The 20602-nt window shown below is 45.0% G+C and overlaps 1 protein-coding gene across 2 annotated transcripts in view; it reads right to left on the bottom strand.

The window, feature by feature from the left end:
• Nucleotides 1–20602, bottom strand: part of PSTPIP1 (proline-serine-threonine phosphatase interacting protein 1) — a 643783-nt gene that overhangs the window by 119095 nt on the left and 504086 nt on the right. For both annotated transcript variants that reach the window (XM_078684947.1, XM_078684948.1), the window contains exons 11-12: nucleotides 17316–17412; nucleotides 7091–7181 (exon numbers count right to left, since the gene is read on the bottom strand). In XM_078684947.1, coding sequence (XP_078541073.1) covers nucleotides 7091–7181; nucleotides 17316–17412 — 188 coding nt within the window. The remainder of the gene's footprint in view (nucleotides 1–7090; nucleotides 7182–17315; nucleotides 17413–20602) is intronic.

Here is a 20602-nt window from a genome sequence, read left to right on the forward strand (position 1 = left end):
ACCATGGAGGGTAATACAATAAAACAGGTATAAGCAGGCAATGAAGGGGGTCACAGTCTGAGGTAAGGAGGAGCAGAAACAAATGCTGGCACAATGGACGTAGGAAACAGTGTCTTCAAACATATCAGCATAGCCCAATTAGAGTAGGAATTTATTCATAAGGAATCTTTTGGCTACCAATTTGAATGCCATGGTTGAGGAGATTCTGCATACTTCCGGGGGAAGAGATTTCTATATCTTTGGGGCAGCGCCCGAGAAGGCTCTGTGACAAAGTTGTGATAAGATGGGAGCCTTACACTATCAGCACAAAGAAACATATAGGTATACTTACAGGTCTTTAACGTGAGTAAAGAAGGAGTGTGGCAGGAGAAAATATGCTTTTTACTTATTTCACGGGACAACTTTTTGTTGCTATGGAAGTGAATGACACTATGTGGCAAAACTTCAATAAAGAGATTTTGACATAACGTTTCATTTGCATTAAGGTTAATCAGATACTAGATAATCCATCGCAGAAGGTGCACCTGTGTGATGTTAGAGATAGGTATTTTGCTAAAAGGTAGGCAGTTCAGCCAGCATTCCATGGGGTGCTTGTATCTTGCTGTATTTTGGTTTCTGGAAAGGCTGCTTCATACCAAGGCACAGAGAATTGGTTATACATAGATGTTATAAAGGTGTATCCTTTCACTGTTGAAGTTAGATGCAGGATGTTTATGGCAGATTACTGAGATCTTCCTTCTTTGCCTTAGGTATATATTCCATTCAAAGAAGTCCATACAAAGAGTAGTGACATGGCAGAGGATTTTGAAGGAGCCCGCTGTTGGCGCTGTAGTCTGCTAGGGTTGCAGAACATCAAGACAACCTAGTTTTGGATTACTCCTCATGTCACTTTCTTCCACCACTCTACATTTCTTGTCTCTTTATCTCACTCTCAAAAGTTATTTTTCATTCCAGCTTTCTGACTTTGTCATTGTGTTTCTGTCTCTTTCTTCTTTTTCTCTTGCTGTTGGTCAAGGTCTGACAATGAAAAACAAGTCTCAGTCACCAGAAATGAGTGACAGTATCCACCACCTGTAACCACCATCACAAGTTAATTACTGAAATTATTACAGATTTTTTACCCTGACTGTTGTTGATGTTATTCAATTTTTAGACAGCGCTTGTGCTGTTACTAAGCAACCTGTTGTATATGCTTTGGAAATTAAACTCCGCCCCTTTATTGCCCATTGCTTTCAATTTCTCTGTCCACATCCTTTACAAATCCTTGCTTGCTTATTGGCAGTTTTTCCTCTTTGTCCCTCCTTTACATTTCCGGTTTCCTCCGATGTAGCACCGACTAAGTACTGAATTTTTATGCTTAAAATGTTTGTCTTCCTTCGGGGACCACATTTCTTCTGCCTATGTTTCCCTCCCACAGCGCTGCACATCTTCATATCCGCCGCGCTTTCCATTTGTACAAACTATGTATTTTGAAAATGACCAACGCTCCCAAGCTGGAAAATATCAGGTTTTGTGCTCCATCGGAGCTGCTGCGATGCCTCCGGTCGCAAGGTCAATTGGAGTGGAACACTAATTCTGTTGAAGCATTTTGTGTTTTATAAGGGTGATCTGAAGGGGCCCTCTAATGACTGCCCGCAAGCTAAGGGACAGTCCTTCTACACCCAATAATTGCGAGCAAGGAGCTATGTGTAGTCCGTCTTCAATGTCATGTTGGCAGTCCTCCCACAGTGTTCGTGCTGGGAGGGAACAGTAACTAGAGCTATGGCTTCGCAGCCTCGCCTAAACCTTGGGAGACCCGGCAGGATCCACCTTCCTTCAGCAGCTTGGGGTGAGTAGTGACAGATCTCCTGCAGCTTATTTTTTTAGGTCTCGTCTGAGCCAGCGCATGCGCTGACCTGGCGAGACATTTAGTGAGAGGGCTTTAAAAAGCCAACCACAGCTTTTTGTGTGGCCTAGAGCGTGCGGTTATGCGCACAGTTATGAGCAGAGGCGCCATCTGGCTTTCCTCTATCGTAATGGCTCATTAACACACCTCTCGCCAGATGTGCCTCCTTGTTTTACAGCGCGCGTGAGTTTGTAATTGTTGTATTTGGTCACTAGATGGCGCTGTGGTCATTCCCACATTCAAAAGAGCGAGAAGTCCTGTCAGATTACATGCACTGCACCGACTCCCGTGCCATTCAGCGACAGGCTCAGATAGATCCAGATGCTGTAAGATTTTGTTTTACTTTGTTGTTTTGCTATTTTATGCCCACAATAAATGGAATACGGTGTAGAGTGATAGTGTTTGCACTATATTGTTTCTCACATTAAACTATTATTTCATGACCTATGTTTACTATATATGTATTGTGTACATCAATACATATTACATATAATTTAAAAAATAAAGCAGTACATTATTGGGAAGATAGTAGTTCTTGAGCAACCATTTAACCCTCGTTGGTTCGGTTGTATGACATTACAATGCGGGCCTTTACCCCGCGTGCCATTACGACGCTGTTTTTACAACGCAAGTCGTTACAACGAATTGCGCTGTTAGCGCTGGATAGTGGAATAGTTACATTTTCTATTCCAACTCCAGCCCACGTTACAGTAGGGAAGGTGTTGGAATAGAAAATTAAGCTATTCCTTTTCCAACAGCGCCCTCCAGCGCAAGTCGTTGAAACGACTTGCGTTGTAAAAGCAGCATCGTAATGGCAGCGCGTGGTAATGCCCGCGTTGTGATGGCTGTTCACCGTTTGTTCCTTCGGCAAACAATCTTTTCTCGGACAGAACACATATTATGTACGTAAACAGGCTGTCTCCGGGAGAAGGCAGGAGGAAAGCCGCGGGCGGTGAACAGTATGTCCATATTTACAGTAGTTTTGTTGTGTCCTGGTTTCTTGACAGTCGCTGACATTTTCTGGAGAAAGAGACGATTCAATTTTATGAATCTCGGGTAACATGTAGTTCTTTTTCTTGGTACCGGGATAATACGCATGACTGTTACTCACACCCTCCCACCTCAGACAGAAGGTATGTACAGAGGCGCTGCTGCCAACTGTGCAGCAGGTGCAATGGCACCTGCGCCCATTTGTTTTGAGGGGATAACTGCAAGTCAGTTAACCCTGTCGCTTACATCCCTTCTGGGGACGAGGTCCATTTAAACTGCTTGCATTAGAGGAAGCTACTAAAAGAATCATCATTGTGGAATGTAAGCCCGAGTTCCTACAGGTGACACAAGGACAGTGTTCAAACCCACTGAGCTTTCTTTTTTTTTTTTTTAAATCACCTTAAAGAGCTTCTTCTTTTGCTCCAGGTCGAGTGCTTGTGTAACCAACAGTTAAGCTTCGCGTGGTACATGTTTAGAAACAAAAATGAGATTGGGTTTTGCAAATTGGATAATCACCTTAGAAGTGCATTGTGACTGTGTAAGGGGATCAGTGCGCGCACTCAGAGTAGAGGCCCTTGGGGACAGGAAAGGAGTAGGGGGTGAGAGGGGGCGTTTTTAGAGGTCTCTTTGCTGTAGCTTCTCGGATGTAATGCACAGGTGGTAGGTAAGACAGCTTAGTGGGCTGAGCGTTTGCTCCATAGATCTGTGGGATCCATAGCAGGCAGGCATCCAACGCTCATTGGCCTCAAAGGGCTTCAGCAATAATAAATACTCAATAGTGCGTAGTACCCATTATGTGAATAGAAAACAAACTACCAGCCGTTTAACCCAATACAACTAAAATTCTGGGAGACAAACGTGTCATTATTTTTTGCATGGCCATCCAATCAACACTTTGCTATGCTGTCACGTCGTGGACACCAGAGGAGGGCCCTGACACCTTTTTCTGAGAACTGTTGCATACGGTATAATTGTTATGTGCAATGTTACAAAAACATGACATGGTTTGTTTGATGAATTAGAAACTAAAACAATTCTTTAATGTATGAACATATAGTTTTGATATAATTCTTTAAGCAACAATTAGCAGCATTGACGTTTCACTGTCTTAATGAATATTCTCCCTGTGGATTCGGTTAGCGTATCCCATACATTAAGGCACTACAACATAAGTATTCACCCGTTATGCCCCAAAGGAGCCCCTCTTGTAATCCCCATCCCCTGGGCCAGCCCCCCCTTGGTTTTCAGCTCAGCCCCATCACATAAGCCTAACTAGATATAAGCCCACACATCGTATGTCAAAATATCACAACAAAAATGTAATCTTACAAATATTGTGGTATAAACATTTGTGTACACGAATATGCAAATGTTCTAGTATTTACAATAGTGGAAAGAACGTTTTTGTAAATAATATTTAGGAAAGTATGTTTGTGAGACGCTATTGAGACCACAATATTCTGGCAGAGCACAGGACACAAATTGGTACGTGCTAACGAAGTCATCGACATCTTTTTTTTAACATTAAAAATGTTGTATTACATTTTTCACAATTAATCAAATAATGATCATGAAACAAATACTTGCATACATACATAAAGTGCCAATGATACACTATAAAATATAAACAGACAAAATAAAGAACCAGTGAAGATAAAAAAGGATAACAAAGAAAAAAGCACTAACATACAAACATGAAAAGTTGATACATCAAAATATAAATGTATTTTTACAAGAGTGAAAAAACTAAAATAATTGTATCTGAACAATATATAATAAGCATGTGTAAACCCATGAGGTATCTGCTTTTAGACAAGCCTGTGTCTGACTCTGCAGGTGGATGGGAAGAGAGCTAGTTCATCTGGTTAATGCAGCTGCTGCGGCCAGTAGGTTAGCTAGAGTGTTGTCCATCAGGACACAAACCTCCCGAACTGGCCTCCCACCCTTACCCCCCACCGCCAGCCCACCCTGCCCCTCCCCAGCCTTAGAAAGCAGCCCCGGGGTCTCATCACACAATGTCTCACAGGTGGATTGCTGCTACAGAGTGCTAATGCTCCTGGGCATTGAGCCCGACTTAACTTATTGGAATGCTTCATGAGTGTCTCCTCCAATCTACATGTAAAGCCTGCGATGTTTAAAGCAATATATGTGGAAATGTATTCTCCTAAAACCGTAACCTAAAATATTTTGTCTCATTTAAAAACAAGCATTTGCAATGCAATAGGTCTCGCAGTTACGCGAGTTTAAGCTATTGACATTGCAAATAACAATGCGTTTTAGTTTTGTTTTCTTTTTAAAAACCTAAATAAAAGGCATTGTTATTTACAATGCCAATAGCTTAAAACGCACGTAACTGCGAGAACTATTGCATTACAAATGCTTGTTTTTATTGCCATCTAGCCAGGGCTCGAGTCGGGGTACCACGCGGGTGGACGGCGTCCCCCCACTTATCTTACCGGGAGCTCGATAACTGGAGCAAATGGAGCTGCACATTCACTCTTTGGCCTCTCTGGGGCGAGATCGGAGTTCATTCAGAATGCTGCTCACGCGCTGGCTACTCTGATGCAATAGCATCTAAGTAGTGAGCGAGGGGAGGCAATGAGTCTGATGGTGCAAGCCACCTTTCATGACGTCACTTCCTGGTGTGACATCAGCGTCCCCCCACTTCTTTTTTTAGGACTTGTGCCCTGCATCTAGCGCTTCTTGCCCCCGCCAAGGAGCTCTTCCAGAGCGCATGCTTCTCTGCCCCTTGTTCTGGGTGTGTTAATCCAAAACATGTTCTAATCGATAACTACAGGCTCTCAGCTAGCAGACCGTCAGAAGTTGGATTTGTTACTGTGTGAGAGTAAATGTGCAAAAAATAAATCACCACTGTTTCTTGTCTGCGAGCATGCATCCATTAAAATCTTATTTCTTTTGAGAAGAAATTAAAAAACACCTTTTCAGAAGCGCTTTGTTCCGTTCACAGCACAAAGTTTATTGGCTTTTCTTTTCCATAGAACATGCTGCACACTTGTATATCAGTGCAACTCTTTAGGTGACACTAGTTACAAATGTCAATTCCTAGAGCCACCATGTGGCGTTTATTGCTCATGACGTGAAGCGTCTGTTTCCTGCCTTATTAAAAGACGTGCTTCATTGAGAAAAACCATTACTCGGCTAACAATGCGCTCTGTTGCACACTTCTCACACACACTATCACACTCTGCTGTATACACACATACTTCAGCTTCTGCTGACACGCGCATGTCACAGACTCTCTCGCACGCGCACACGCCCACAGTTTATAGCCATGAATCTCAGCAGGAGCGGCTCTAGGCTCATGGCGGCCCTGGGCAGGGAGCGTAGGTAGGGGGCCCCCGGAGGAACGCAGGCATGGAGGCCAGTGAAAAGGGGGGAGTGGGGGTCAGGGTGTTTGGAAGTGGAACAGAGCCGGAGGCCGACAAATCGCTGCCAGGGACCGCCACGCAAATATGTATCCATCCTCAGAGGATTATTATATTAAGGATATATATTGGCGTGGCGGCCCCTGGGGTTTGGCGGCCCTGTGCACGTGCACAGCTTGCACATACCTAAGGCCGCCCCCTGATCTCAGTTCGAACGAGTAGGAGCTGCCAGAATGTTTAAATTGGAGGTACTTCGGTAAATGAGAGTTGCAACTATGGTGACCATGAAGTCTCACAGGATATGTTCCCTTCATGCTGACTCTATTTATGTTACAATCATGCTTTGCCTGCTTCTTATCTCTGTTGTGGAAAAACACTTGCATCCCGACAACAATGGTCGTCCTTGTGCCAAACAGATTTATAGTGCACATCGCCACGTTTCAATGCACATTAACCACTATTAGTGTCCCTCTGCAGCACCTGTTCTTGTTAACCAGCGAGTGAGTGATTTCACTACTAAAATACTACTAAAATATTTTACATAACGCATAGGACGGTTAATCAATCTTAAAACTGAAACTTAGTTCACCAATTCTACCGTTAGCTGCTCAACCTGCTTTGTTACTCCTCAGCAAACAAAAAAAGTAAGTACATAACATAATCATTTATAATGCCAATAGCTCTAACTTGCACAATGCGACACCAATTGCATTGCAAATGCTTGTTATATAAATCTGCAAGTAAGATACCTGCAGGTGACTATCAGTATGAGCACACCTGCCCATTTGGTGGAAATTGCAGGTACAGCCTAGGAGTGCATTTCACTTACTTTTTTATCATGGGACTGCACCCACCGACAGCCAAACCATTGCTGCTTCCCAGAGGGAAACGGTCATAGTAATTCTCGTACAATATGGGAGCTGCAACGAGACAAAAAAGACATTAAAATAACGTTTTTATGTTTCAATACACATATCCATCCCATACATGTAATGCAATATTCAGATTAGGTACGTGTAATCTTCATTTGACTGGTTCCCCTCTTGTGTTTCGTTTAACTTAAATGGTCATCGAAATATTGTGTCTTGTATCAATATAAATTGACTTGCTTTTTATTTATTATACCATCTCCCTCTATCTTCTATATAATTAGACACCTTCTCTTAGGGAGTTTTCTTTTTAATAACCCAAACCTGTAATTCTCAACATCATTTTAAAAGATGGACCACAACTCCTTACATAAACGGATCAGTAATTCAAAAGAGTGTGCTAAAGTCTTCATACAATTAGCTAATCTACATCATTTACAGCTAGAACTACAGCAACAAATGGCATTCACCTTTTTTATTTTTTGCATCTTATTCACAAATCAATAATTTAAAGTTACATCAGAAAACCTGTGTACTTGGGCCTAAATATACTGTCACTCCTTATGGATGGGAATGAGTATTTAGTTATCTTAAAGTAAACGATGAGATAATCCATATACTATATAATATTGAAACTGAAGTCAAATCAAATGGTATTAAACAAATCTTTGATGAAAAAGACAAGTAATAAGAAATCTCAAATCCTGTTGTATGTTATAAGACGATGAATCAATCTTTGGACCACATGATGTGGAAGTGCAATTATTGTTGTAACCTAAAAAATAAACTTCTGCCCTTGATTCCGTCCACATTGAAATATGGGCCTGTCGCAAAACAAATACAGGGTTGGAAATATTGATAATAAGTAAGTGCTAAATTTCATTGGTCATTTTTATTGGAGGACCTGAAGGCCGGCTCTGGGTGCCCTGGAGTGCTGTCGTCTACCTGAAACTCAGGACTGGTTAGCGAGATGGGTTAAGCCGCTGCTCCCTTTGGTCCTACCCTTGAAGCCATTTTTGCACACCTACTGGAGGCTAATGAAACCGAGAAGAAGAGACAACTTGGAGTTAACGGCGATGCTTTGCTCTCTGGCCATCTGGTTCGATAGCTGTCAACCAGATGGCCCAAACAGCTGCTGACCAGATGTCCCAAACCCGCTGTTCACCAGATTGCCCAGGTCAGCCTCCAGTCCAATGAACCAGGACAGCTGCCGTTGACTAGCGTAGGCCAATGGTTGATTCGATTGCCCAGGCCTTCTACTGATCACATAACCCAGGCCTGCTGCTGACCAAATGATACTGGCCGCTGAAGCCTCCGGCCTCACTAACCAGGGCCACTGGAGCCAATGTCCAGAAGGTCCAGATACACTGGAGCTGGCGCCAGAAGGGTCAGGTCTCAAGCCTCTAGAGCCACTAACCGTCTTGCCTCCCTGTACCTCTGCAGGTATCTATTAGGGTCGTTTGGTCATCATGCTCACCTGCAGGGAGTGTGACTTAGACCACACACCTGGAGGCTGAGGGGCTAGCAGCTGAGGAATGCTGGCTAGCGTCCTTATTGGGACAAAAACATGGTCAGAGGAGAACTTTAAATACATCATTGAAAGATAACTGCTCTGCTATTAAGCATGATCCAGAACCAGATAACCTATGGATGATCTAGCTCTCAATTCATTTTCTTACTATATTGGATTTCCTCCACTATGAAGCTGTCATACAGGATTCTACATATTGGATTTGCCCAACGATGTGGCAGTTTCCTAGCATCATCAGTCAGGAAACATAATTTATAATTAAGAGTTATAAAAAGGTGCATTTAACAGGTACACTGCTAAATAATTCTTCCTAGAACAGACAGAAAATGCATGCAATGTCGTTAGTAGCATCACTAAGGTGTTGCAGTTAAGACCATTTTGGACTCACTGGTGATCTCTGCTCCAGTTTGTGGGTCCTCTGATGGATACGGGAAACATCCTTAACATCGCGGTCAGTACACGCGATGCTGTTACATCGCGGTCATTACAACGACCGCGATGTAACCACGCTATGCCATACAATGCAAGTCTTTACTTCGACTTGCGCTAGATGGCATGCTAACATTACAAATAGTGTAGTTTACTATCCCAACACCTTCCCTACTGTTAAGTGAACTGGAGTTGGAATAGTAAATTACACTTTTCTAATGTTAGCACTCCATCTAGTGCAAGTCGATGTAAAGACTTACGTTGTAATGGCATAGCGTTGTAACATCGCAATCATTGTAACGACCGCGATGTAACGGCACGCGTTGTACTGACTCGCATTGTAACGTCATACATCCGATGGATACGTGGTGCTGGGAGACATATCGAGATAAAACTCCATGTTGGCTCAGGTCAAAGGAGTAATTGACTTTTTGAATGCATGTTAGGTGGAGGACACTCTCAATGTATTTTGGTGCCTTGGGTGAGATATAGCCCCCCCCCCCTTATTATAGTACCAATGCAGTTACATCCCTATAGGATCACTTATGTGGTCTATGCGTTATTTTCTGGCACAGTTCCTATGTTTGGTGAAACACCTGACATGTTTACATTGTACACTGCAGTCCACCTAATGCAGCTTGATTCACTAAGTTCAAAGTGTTATGCAGCCTATGCTTCATTTCCTGGCACGGTTCTTCTATTTAGTGCAGCATTTGATATGTTTATATTATGCAACTGCACTCCACATAATGTAGCTCGATTCACTTAGTTCATATTCTGAAAATGTCCATGCCCCTTCCTACATGGTATTCTAATTCCTAGTCAAATAATTAGTGTATTCATAGTTCAAATTCACCATAGTTTAAATTCACCAGATTGGAAGTCTAATTTGGTGCCCCTATGATAAAGTTGTATATAAAATCCTAATCTTTTGTAATATTAAGACACCAAAAATGTTAAAACATGGGTATTAACTTTACATGTTTTGGGTTTTTCTCCAGATATCCCACTCCTCAAACACTACCAGCATGTCATTCAGACTTGTATGTCCAGTGCCTAGCTGAAGCTCAATCCAACCAAGATACAATTCATATTGTTTACCAAGAACAACAACCAAGAAATAATACAAACCTGGATCAATTCCATGGACCTTGATGGCTTCAAACACCAACTTTCACCCAATGGCAAGTCCCTTGGATTCACCCTGGACTCTAACCTCAGCCTCAGAGAACACATTACCAAAAACGACAGCCCAGCACCAGCTCTCTCTTCTGATGAAAGTGAAACCATTTATTCATGAAAGCAGCTCCAGGACTGCTTTGCAAGCCCTCGTACTCTCGCACAGGTGGATGGTGGTAATGTCCTGCTGCACGGCCTTCCATGGGATCCCTTAAGGGCATCCCATGTGCGACACCATGTCTCACCCCGGGACTGAACGAAGTAGGAGCAGATCAACCCCTTATGGGACACAATTGGCTCCGCATGCCAGCCCACACCATCTTCAAACCTAAGTGCATCATTTACAAAGCCATCACAGCCAGGGCGCCTGACTCCGGACCACGGGGTTCCCGGTTCGATCCCCTGTGCCGGGGGCAGGTTAGTCCAGCACCATGTGACTCTGGGCAATAGCTCGCTTAATCTTCCCAACGACCCCTAGTGCCTTGACACCCTTGGGTAATTGTGCGCTTTACAAATACTGGATTTCATTATCTGGCAGACAAACTCACCAGTAGTTCTTGGAATAATCGCAGCCAGGGCAAGAGTACAGGGAACAAAAAGCAACAGGTTGTTTCAGTCTATGTACCCAGGATCTGGAGAAACATCCCCATATCTATTAGGACCGAACCACCAATGCTCCAGTTTAGGAAAGAAATTAAGATGCACCTCTTTAAAGGAGACTACAACACTGCATTAGTCCTCCACAAACCAGATCCCTCGCCTGTTATGTTTTGAGCATTCTAGTAGTTGGGCGTGGGCGGAGTCATGGGGTGGAGGAAGAGAAGGGGCACGAGCAGGAAAGGGGCAGTTAGAGTAGGGACAGGGACGAGGAAGGAGTGTGTCAATAAAGCTCCATTAATCTCAAGTAAGTGTCTGTTATTATTGAATGCATGACACTACAGCTGGCGACGAGGGTGGGATTAGGCAACCTGACGTCCCCACACTGAGAGAGAGAGTGCCCTGTCCCTGGGCAGCACCTAGAAGTAGTCACCGTCGCGACACGTGTGCCCCCCCTGAGAAGATCGCCGCCTGAGGACCCAGGCCAGCGACAGTTGGGACAGCTCCGCGATCAGTCTATCGTGTGGAGCGCTGCCGAGTGAGTCCTGGAAAAAGTTTGCTGCCGAGAGTCACTTTGCACCAAAACGGGAGCTCACCCCAGATGCGTGCAACTTGGCAAGGCGTCAAGAGTGGTCGCGAGTGAAGCGACAGAATCAGGAGCTTACCCTGACCCCATCGTGGAGAGGTTCCAGTGAAAGTGAGTGGAGCGCGGCTGTTACAGTGCTGCTGACAAGATCGGCGATTCGGTGAGTCTCAGTGACTGGATCGGAGCGAAGAGAATGAATGAAGTTGAAGTCTCGCGGGAGCCAAGATTTCGCTAGCGGCGGCCATTTTGGAGTCAGGCAGCCAACGGGACAATCCCCATGTGCGAGTGGAAAGCGGCCATTTTGAAGTCAGGCGGCTAATGGCTCGAGCAAACAAGCACTGGCCAATGCAAAACAAGCAGTGGTAAATGAAAACAAGCATTGGTAAATGAAAAAACAAGCACTGGCAAATGCAAACAAGCATTGGTAAATGACAAAACAAGCACTGGCAAATGCAAACAAGCATTGGTAAATGAAAACAAGCACTGACAAATGCAAAACAAGCAGTGGTAAATGAAACCAAGCACTGGTACGTGCAAAACAAGCACTGGCAGAAGCAAGCGGCAGGTCAGCGAGAATTGGCGAATACCGAACAAGCATTGATAAATGCAATCAATACCAGTGAAAAGAACGGTGACGCTGACAATCACTTGCAGAGATGTCAAATCCACCACAGCAAGATGGTGGCAACGCTACGGTGGCTACCCCCGCTGAGCCTCGAATATCACACCTGCGTCCCCCTGAACCACTGACGCTGGTGGAAGCATGGGCCCCCGATGGCAGGAGTGCCTAGAAGATTTTGAGGACTATCCTGAAGGGTCTAAGCTCACTGTAGATAGAGATAAACTCATTGCATTGCGTATTTTGGTTGGCAAGGAAGTCAGCAAAGTAATTAAAGAACTGCCGGCAGACGACGAAGGAATATATGACAAAGCAAAAGAGGCGCTGAACAAGAAATTCATACACAAAAGGAATGTAGACTATGAGAGATATGTATTTCATCAAGCTCGTCAAGACAAGGAAGAAAGGATGAGCACCTTCATCTCCAGGCTCCGTCGACTACCTCAGTATTGCAACTTTGATGTGTTCTCAATGGAAGATGCTATCCGACTACGAGTGATCGAGGGCTGTCACTCCGAGACACTGCGGAGGAGATTGCTATGAAAAAGCATAATCTTGATGAGATAGAAGAAATGACAAGGGTCCTTGATCAAGCGGAGGAACACGCCAAATGCATGGAGACAGGAAGAAGTGAGAGGAAAGAACAAGCATTCTGGACGCAAAATACCAACTCTCACAGGAGTTCAGGTGAACGACCGAGAAGATCCTGACCGGCCTCTCGTCATCAACACAAAGGATGTCGACGCTATGGGTCTAGCCGGAGAGACAAGAAGGCCGAACATGCAAGAAAATCAGAACGGTCGAGAAAATGCTATCGATGTGGGTATGATTATCCGCATGCAGATGTGTGTCCGGCGATGGGTCAACGGTGCCACACGTGTGAGCGAAAGAATAACTTTGAAGCAATGTGTGGAGTATACAACAAGGAAAGAAGAGGTGAAACGAACAAGCAGCGGTCTGATCCCAGAAGACATCACGCCCAAGCAGTGCAAGACAGGGCGATGTCATCCTCTGGATCGTCCCGTTCCAGCCGAGATTCTCGTGGATCCCAGTGGACCAGAAGGTCACCGAAACGATCACCGTCGAGAGAATCAAGATCGACGTCTGCAGAGTCTGATTATACAGATGAATATGTTTGCATGGTATCAGACCCAGATCAACTCAAAAGGTATCCCCCATTGGACAAAAGAGTGGGGACCCATGCAACACAATTCATGCTCGACAGTGGGGCATCCCTAAACTACATGCCCGTGACAGAATATAACAAAATGAAATCACCACCTCTCTTGAGTCCAGCACACGTAAGAGTATTCACCTGGATGGCGAAGAAACCACTTACATGCTTGGGTAAATTTGAAACAACTCTCACCCATGAAGATAAGTCTGTGACAGCATACATCCATGTCATTGAAGGTCCTGAGGCTGAGTGCCTCCTCAGTTTGCCGACTGCGGAACGTCTCCGCCTTGTGGAAATCCTCTATAGAGTCAGCGATGATCCAGACATAACCCGTAAGTTCCCTAAGCTGTTCACCGGGCTTGGAAAGATGAACAAATGTCAGATCCGTCTCCACATCAACGATCAAGTGCGCCCCGTAGCTCAACACCCTCGACGAGTGCCTTTTCATCTTCAGCAAGCGGTGGAAGATGAGATTCAGGAGTTGTTACAAACTGACATTATTGAGAAAACAGATGGTCCCACACTATGGGTGTCACCAGTTGTCATAGTCCCAAAGAAAGGCACTCCGGACAAAGTGCGCCTATGTGTGGACATGAGACTTCCCAACACTGCCATAGAAAGAGAGCGTCACCCAGGACCCCACCTGAGTGACATGATAGCCGCCCTGAATGGAGCCCGAGTATTTTCTTAGCTTGACTTGAATAAAGGCTATCACCAGCTGGAACTCCATGAGAAATCAAGATATATAACCACTTTCGCTACTCACTTAGGTCTGTTTAGATACAAGAGGTTGAGTTTTGGCATTTCATCAGCAGCTGAAATATTTCAAGAAACGATTCGTCAGACCATCAGACACATACCCAACTCGCTAAATTACAGCGATGATATCTTGATATGTGGGTCGAATACACAGGAGCATGACAAGGCACTGGATCGAGTATGCCATGCCCTTCTGGAGGCCAACCTGACCCTAAATAAGGACAAGTGTGAGTTCCACCAATCCACTCTCAAGTTCTTTCGCCATGTGTTCTCGGGAGCGGGCATGAGGCCTGACCCGGACAAAGTGACTGCACTCAATGCCACCAAGAGTCCCCAAGATGTGAGTGACATTCGTTCATTTCTGGGCATGGCGAGCTATTGTGCCAGATATATAAAAGACTACGCCACTATCAGTCATCCATTGAGAACCCTCACCAAGCAAGGACAACCGTTTGTGTGGAGCTCCCAATGTGAGAGGGCCTTTCGGGAAATCAAACAGGCCGTTGAGGCGGCAGACAACCTGGCATACTTTAGCCCCACAAGGAAGACTGAAATAACGGTGGACTCCAGTCCAGTGGGTCTGGGTGCCATCTTAGCCCAGTACGACAAAGACACTGATTAACGGCACATCGTGGCCTATGCCAGTCGCAGCCTATCTGAAACCGAAAAGGCCTATTCTCAGCCAGAAAAGGAAAGCCTTGCAGTCGTCTGGGCTTGCGAGCACTTTCATGCCTTCATATATGGTAAGCATTTCACCATGATAACGGACCACCAGGCGCTGGTCACCATATTTAGCAACCCCAACGCCAAGATGCCACCCAGAATCGAATGATGGGGCCTGCGCCTACAGGAATACACATACACAATCATACACAAACCGGGGAAAGGGGAGAACCCTGCGGACTATATGTCCCGACTCCCTCAGGCATCCCAGGCTTCGCCTCCGTCAATAGCTGAAGAATACATACACTTTGTAGTAGGATCAGCCCGACCTCCAGCCATTCCATTAGAGGCAATCCAGGAAGCTACTGCCCAAGATAATATTCTTCAGAAAGTGATGCGCCGACTGCGCTCCCATAGATGGAGGCATGGCAGTCAGGAAGAGAAGACCGATCCTCAGGTCCGCCAAGAAATGCAAGCGTTCAGGCACATCAGTGATGAGATATCTGCCACCTCGGAGGGGCTCCTCCTGAGAGACCATCGGATTGTCATCCCGAGGCAGTTATGACAAGGAGTCATTAACCTGGCTCATGAAGGCCACAGGGGAGTGGTTGAAACCAAAAGAAACCTCCGTGAGCGAGTCTGGTTCCCGCTGCTTGACTCTATGGTGGAGGCCACCCTCAAGGATTGCCCCCAGTGTCAACTAGTTAGTCATGAAACACCCCCAGCTCCGCTTTAAATGACTAAGTTACCCAGTGGAATATGGCAAGATCTAGCCATGGACTTTTACGGTCCCCTCCAATCTGGCAAGTATGTGGTGGCTATCATGGATGAGTACTCTAGGTTTCCTATAGCCAATTCGTGCCATCCACTAATGCTTCATGCACGATTGCGGTGCTTGATGAGGTGTTTGCCGCATGGGGTGTCCCAAAGGAACTCAAAACAGACAATGGTCCTCCTTTCAATGGCCAGGAGTTTAGCGAGTTCGCAAGACACCTTAACTTTAGACATCGAAAGGTCACACCTCTGTGGCCACAGGCTAATGGCACCATTGAGCGGTTCATGGCGACTCTGAAGAAAACGTTCAAACAAGCTACGCTTCGAAAAGAAAGACTTGCAAGTTGCCCTCAATGACGTCCTGCGAGCCTACAGAACTACCCCACATGCCACCACAGGAAAGTGCCCGGCCACTCTTATGCTGGGGCGACCCATCAGAACAAGGATTCCGACGTGGGAGGGTGCTCTACGACCAGTGTCTCCGACACATGTCCACCAAGAAGTGGCCCTGGCTGATCAAACCAGTAAGAACAAAATGAAATTGTATGCGGACACTCGAAGGATAGCTAAGTCTCCTTCACTACAGACAGGGGACTGTGTGGTTGTCAAACAAGAACAATCCCGAAAGACAGATTGCACATTCAAAGACGAACCCTTGGTTGTCACCCAACAAAAGGGCACCATGGTCACGGCGGCGTCTGAAAAGAGAAGGATCGCCGGGAATGTGTCTCATTTCCAAAAGTGCACGCCTGGCATGAAAGAGGCGCTTGAGCCGGATGGGGGTCCACTGGAAACATCAGGACCCAATCAAACAGGCACAGTCCAGAGACCTGATCAGAGGACTGAAGCTGAAGTGGATGATGGTGGCATGAATCTGCGACCTAGAAGGAACATTCACAGGCCTCAGAGACTGATTGAAGAACTCTAATAAAGTCAGTTCATTCTTTTGTTAACAAGGGGGGAGATGTTATGTTTTGAGCATTCTAGTAGTTGGGCGTGGGCGGAGTCATGGGGTGGAGGAAGAGGAGGGGCACGAGCAGGAAAGGGGCAGTTAGAGTAGGGACAGGGACGAGGAAGGAGTGTGTCAATAAAGCTCCATTAATCTCAAGTAAGTGTCTGTTATTATTGAATGCACAACACTACATCGCCTATCACTCATCGGCGTTAAGCTTATCTTTGACCCCGTGCAGCGTCTGCTGCCTTGAGGCTAGGTTCACGCTATAGCAATACCACATGCATGCATACAGACATAGACACACATACATAGTTTGTTGGGCCCTTGAGACGTAGCATGGTGTAGGGAGACGCTTACACTTCATTTATCAATGAGCCTACACACAGCGTGAGCCAGGCTGCGGGGTGCAGGTAAGTGGCATTCAGTTCAACTGACACAGAGTATAGAGGGCGGGATATAAACAATGCTAGAACTAGTCAGCAAAGTAGAATGGAAACATGTGGGGAGATTTACACATGAACAAAGTCATACAACTAGGTTACATAATATATTACCACAATCTGGTGTTCCCAGCCCTAATTTTACCACCCAAGCAGACTGCTCGTGTAATCTAGAGACACTCTGAAATCCTATGTCAGAAGGCTCAGCCTTGTTAAGAAATCAGCTTTTCGTTTTATTTCATGTTGCACCAAACGAAGTCTGTAGGACTTCCGAGGCTGACATCTGCACCATGTCATGGTAATCCCCTTCTCCCAGTCCTGGTTTCTACACCCCCATGCTCTCTCATAAACCTGGATTTAAGAGAATCAAAGTGCTGCTAGCTACAATGACAGGGTCAGCTGGCAGCATGTACCATTCATACGGCAGCCCAAGTAACACAGTATTTTGTACAAACAATGACACCCCCCAGGCTTACCAGGCCGCTCTGTTCCAGTCATTTTATTCTGAATGAAGAAGTCTACGTCGGCGTCTACGTCACACTCTTCCAGGCCTTTTCGGACTTCTTCATAGAGCTGCAGAAAGAAAGCAGAATGTATGTTCCATGCCTTACTTTGGGTAACCCCACAGTGTGGCCCTATTGAAGCGAGCAGTCGATGATTTCCTAAGGTGATACTTGTAGGACTTCATCATGTCTATGCCTTCGAAGAAGCCTACTAGTGAAGTTCTTAACTAATCCAGTCTCAAGTATATGATTTGATACCACTCATATTTACAGTCTCATCGCAGTGTATTCTGGTGGTCGTAGGCATATTTTCTCCAAATGAAGAGAAGCTCAGTTTCCAAAATGCATTACTATAACCAATAACCAATATATTGTAATTGCACACGATGGCAAAGTGTTTGGACCAGAATGATAAAATAAAATCGACTGTATTTGACATTCTCTGCGGTGTTAATCAAGACAAAAAGCAAACAAGCTTGCAAGGATGATCTATCTTTGTCTCTAAAAATGACATGTTTCCGGCTGCCACTTGTCAAAGTCATATGGCCTTTCCTTTCAATACATTATTGTATAGTATTCTTCGGCTTCAGATAACAATTTTGCAAGAGCAGGTCTTTTTTAACAGGTACACAACTAAATGGTTACAGACAACTTTAGCTTTTTCACAATTCTCATCTCATCAAAACTTTAGAAAACACATTACTAAGTATTATATTGTGAGAGAGTTTTGGGGTCGGTCCACTTCAGCTCCTGTGTTTCATTGTTTGCCACTGCTTGGTTGAGTTGCCTCTCAAATGCACTACATTTCCGTAGATACATGATTGCACTAGTAATTTAAAATTAAGATTTATGAGATGAGAACAACACAATAGTTGTTTTGCGAAGAGAAAAGATGGGTGCCGTGGAAGTGGTATATTTTGAAAGCATAGCATAACTGAGCGCAGCTAGGACATGACTTTAACTCGGCGGATATTTTAGTCAGACCAGATCTAGCACTGACAGAAAGGAGTAGGGCGGTTCAGTCCCAAGTTTTCAACCTTCACTACCACATTCCACAGGCCTCTCTGGAAACCAGTGAGAGACTGGTCACCTCTTCAAGGTGGGCTCCCACCCTCGCCTTCCACTCATGCTGGTGCCTCTCCTGCTGCCAGGATGTCATATGAAGCAGTCTTCTTCTTCAGCTGCTGGGTGCTTGCATGCTTTTTTTAAATAAAAAGTTATCTTTGACCTCCTCCAGCTCGCTCTTCTCCAAAGGCAACTCCCCCATCCACCACCTGGTCTTTTGAACCTCTCCGGTACCTCTTGGAGGGTGAGAACACAAGGGACCTTATTTATGAAAAGAGTCGCATCGCTGGGGGAAAACAGAAATGCTACACTTTTCATTGCGCTATCCTTGCGACACCATGGATGCACTATATTTACAATACATCACTCCATGTCGCAATGATTTAGAGATACATCAGTAATCCTGATGTATCTGTAGGCGCAAAATTGGCGTATTGCTGGAGTTTGTCTGAAAACATACACAACTCCAGCAATGTGTCATGTCACATGGGGAAAGCCCCATGTGAAAGGCCCCGAGTCACCCATTACGCCTGCTACAAGCAGGTCTAAGAATCTGATGCACTGACGCCATAGAAGTGGCGTATTTCACAGCGCCACTTCTATGAGGCTTTACTGCGTCAGCATGCCCACCCTGCCTATATTATACCTGTCACAGGTACAATGTAGCGCAGGGGTTTACAAAGTGATGTAAATAAGGCGTAGGGTACTTCTTTTTTTACGCCGCCGCAGCGTCACAAAAAGTGATGCAACAGCAGCGTAAGTGTCTCATAAATGACATACAAGGATATCCAGGAGTGCAAGGGCAGGTGTGTGTATGGTGGAAGAGCAGGCACTGCTGGACTACTGCATACTAAATGAGCAATAGGGGGTTCCACTCATTGTATGCAACGTTCCAGCAGCATGCTCAATGGCATGGTCTTCTGGCATGTAGTCACTCCCCTTAAATAAATACAAGGTACTTTCCCTTAGTTGTCCCTGTAAGGGTCAGTGTGCACATTACACCCAGTCTGCGCCATACCTTAGTGTCTATAAGAACGGCACAGGCTCCACAAAAGTGCTGCAGTTATAGGTGAATGCGTCTGTGTGTCTTTGCACGTTCCCTCACTACTGCTAGCCTGCATTATAGCGTATTTCTTACAAGAAGTGTAGATGTCTGTTAGCTCTGCATCGAAGGTGGGTAGCACTGTTAAATAAAATCTTATTACCTTTCCAAGGTGGACAGTCACACCAGTCAAAATACTTATTGGCATGAAAACAGAAAAATGACTGAGCAAGGTCACCAAAAGGCTGTTTACACTCTTGCCTTATTTGGATAGGGCCGTATTTATTAGCATCTGATATGGAGATTAACATTTCCACTGTCATTTAAATAGGTTCAGCAAGATATATAATAAACACTACCACTTCAAGATGGCGGTCCCAAGTACTGTCTTCTGACAGTCTTGCTATCAGATACATATGTACACATCCTCCCTGTCTCTCTCTCTCTCTCCCTCTCTTCAAGTTAGCTGAACGTTTGAAGGAACTTTCTGAAACACTTCTTTCACAAACAGCGCACAAAGCTCGCATGCTCCCTTTTTCCAGCATTTTATCCAGGACATCAATCTTCTCTTGGGTTTTAATCTGAGTGACCCTGGATTTCACACTGAGGGGCTGGTGTGCCAAAGGAAGCAACTGATCTCATTTTCATGTAGTGACCTTTCACATAACCGATGTTGCTGGAACCAATACAAGTAGTGTTACAATTTGACAAGCTGAAACTGAATTGTGAACAAATTGGTGGAGGTTGTGAGACTAGGCACATCACATGGCTTGAACGGAAATCAATTACATTACTGAAGGTATCCGCTTTGAAGTACAGAAAGCTGGCAAACCAAAATCCTTTCAAATGCCTAGAACAATTGAGTAGTCAACTAGAAGAAGATGGAACATATTGGATTCTGATTGTTCTGAAGTACTGACAAGGACAATAGTACGGCCACTGAGTCTGCAGGGCTCGGCTTGAAATGTTGCAATAAAACTAAGGCTAGCAGGGTGGCAGTCGTACTAGACTTGTACTAGACTTATAGATGGTAGTGCTCCCTCCAATCGGAATCCAGAACTCAGTTAATATTGCCAAGTAAATATACTGGCTCCTCTGACAGTGCAACTGAACCATGCAAACGAACCATTCAGACTATACAGATAATCTTCTA

The sequence above is a fragment of the Lissotriton helveticus genome, chromosome 3_2 (assembly GCF_964261635.1).
Source record: "Lissotriton helveticus chromosome 3_2, aLisHel1.1, whole genome shotgun sequence".
NCBI classification, from domain to species: Eukaryota; Metazoa; Chordata; class Amphibia; order Caudata; family Salamandridae; genus Lissotriton; species Lissotriton helveticus.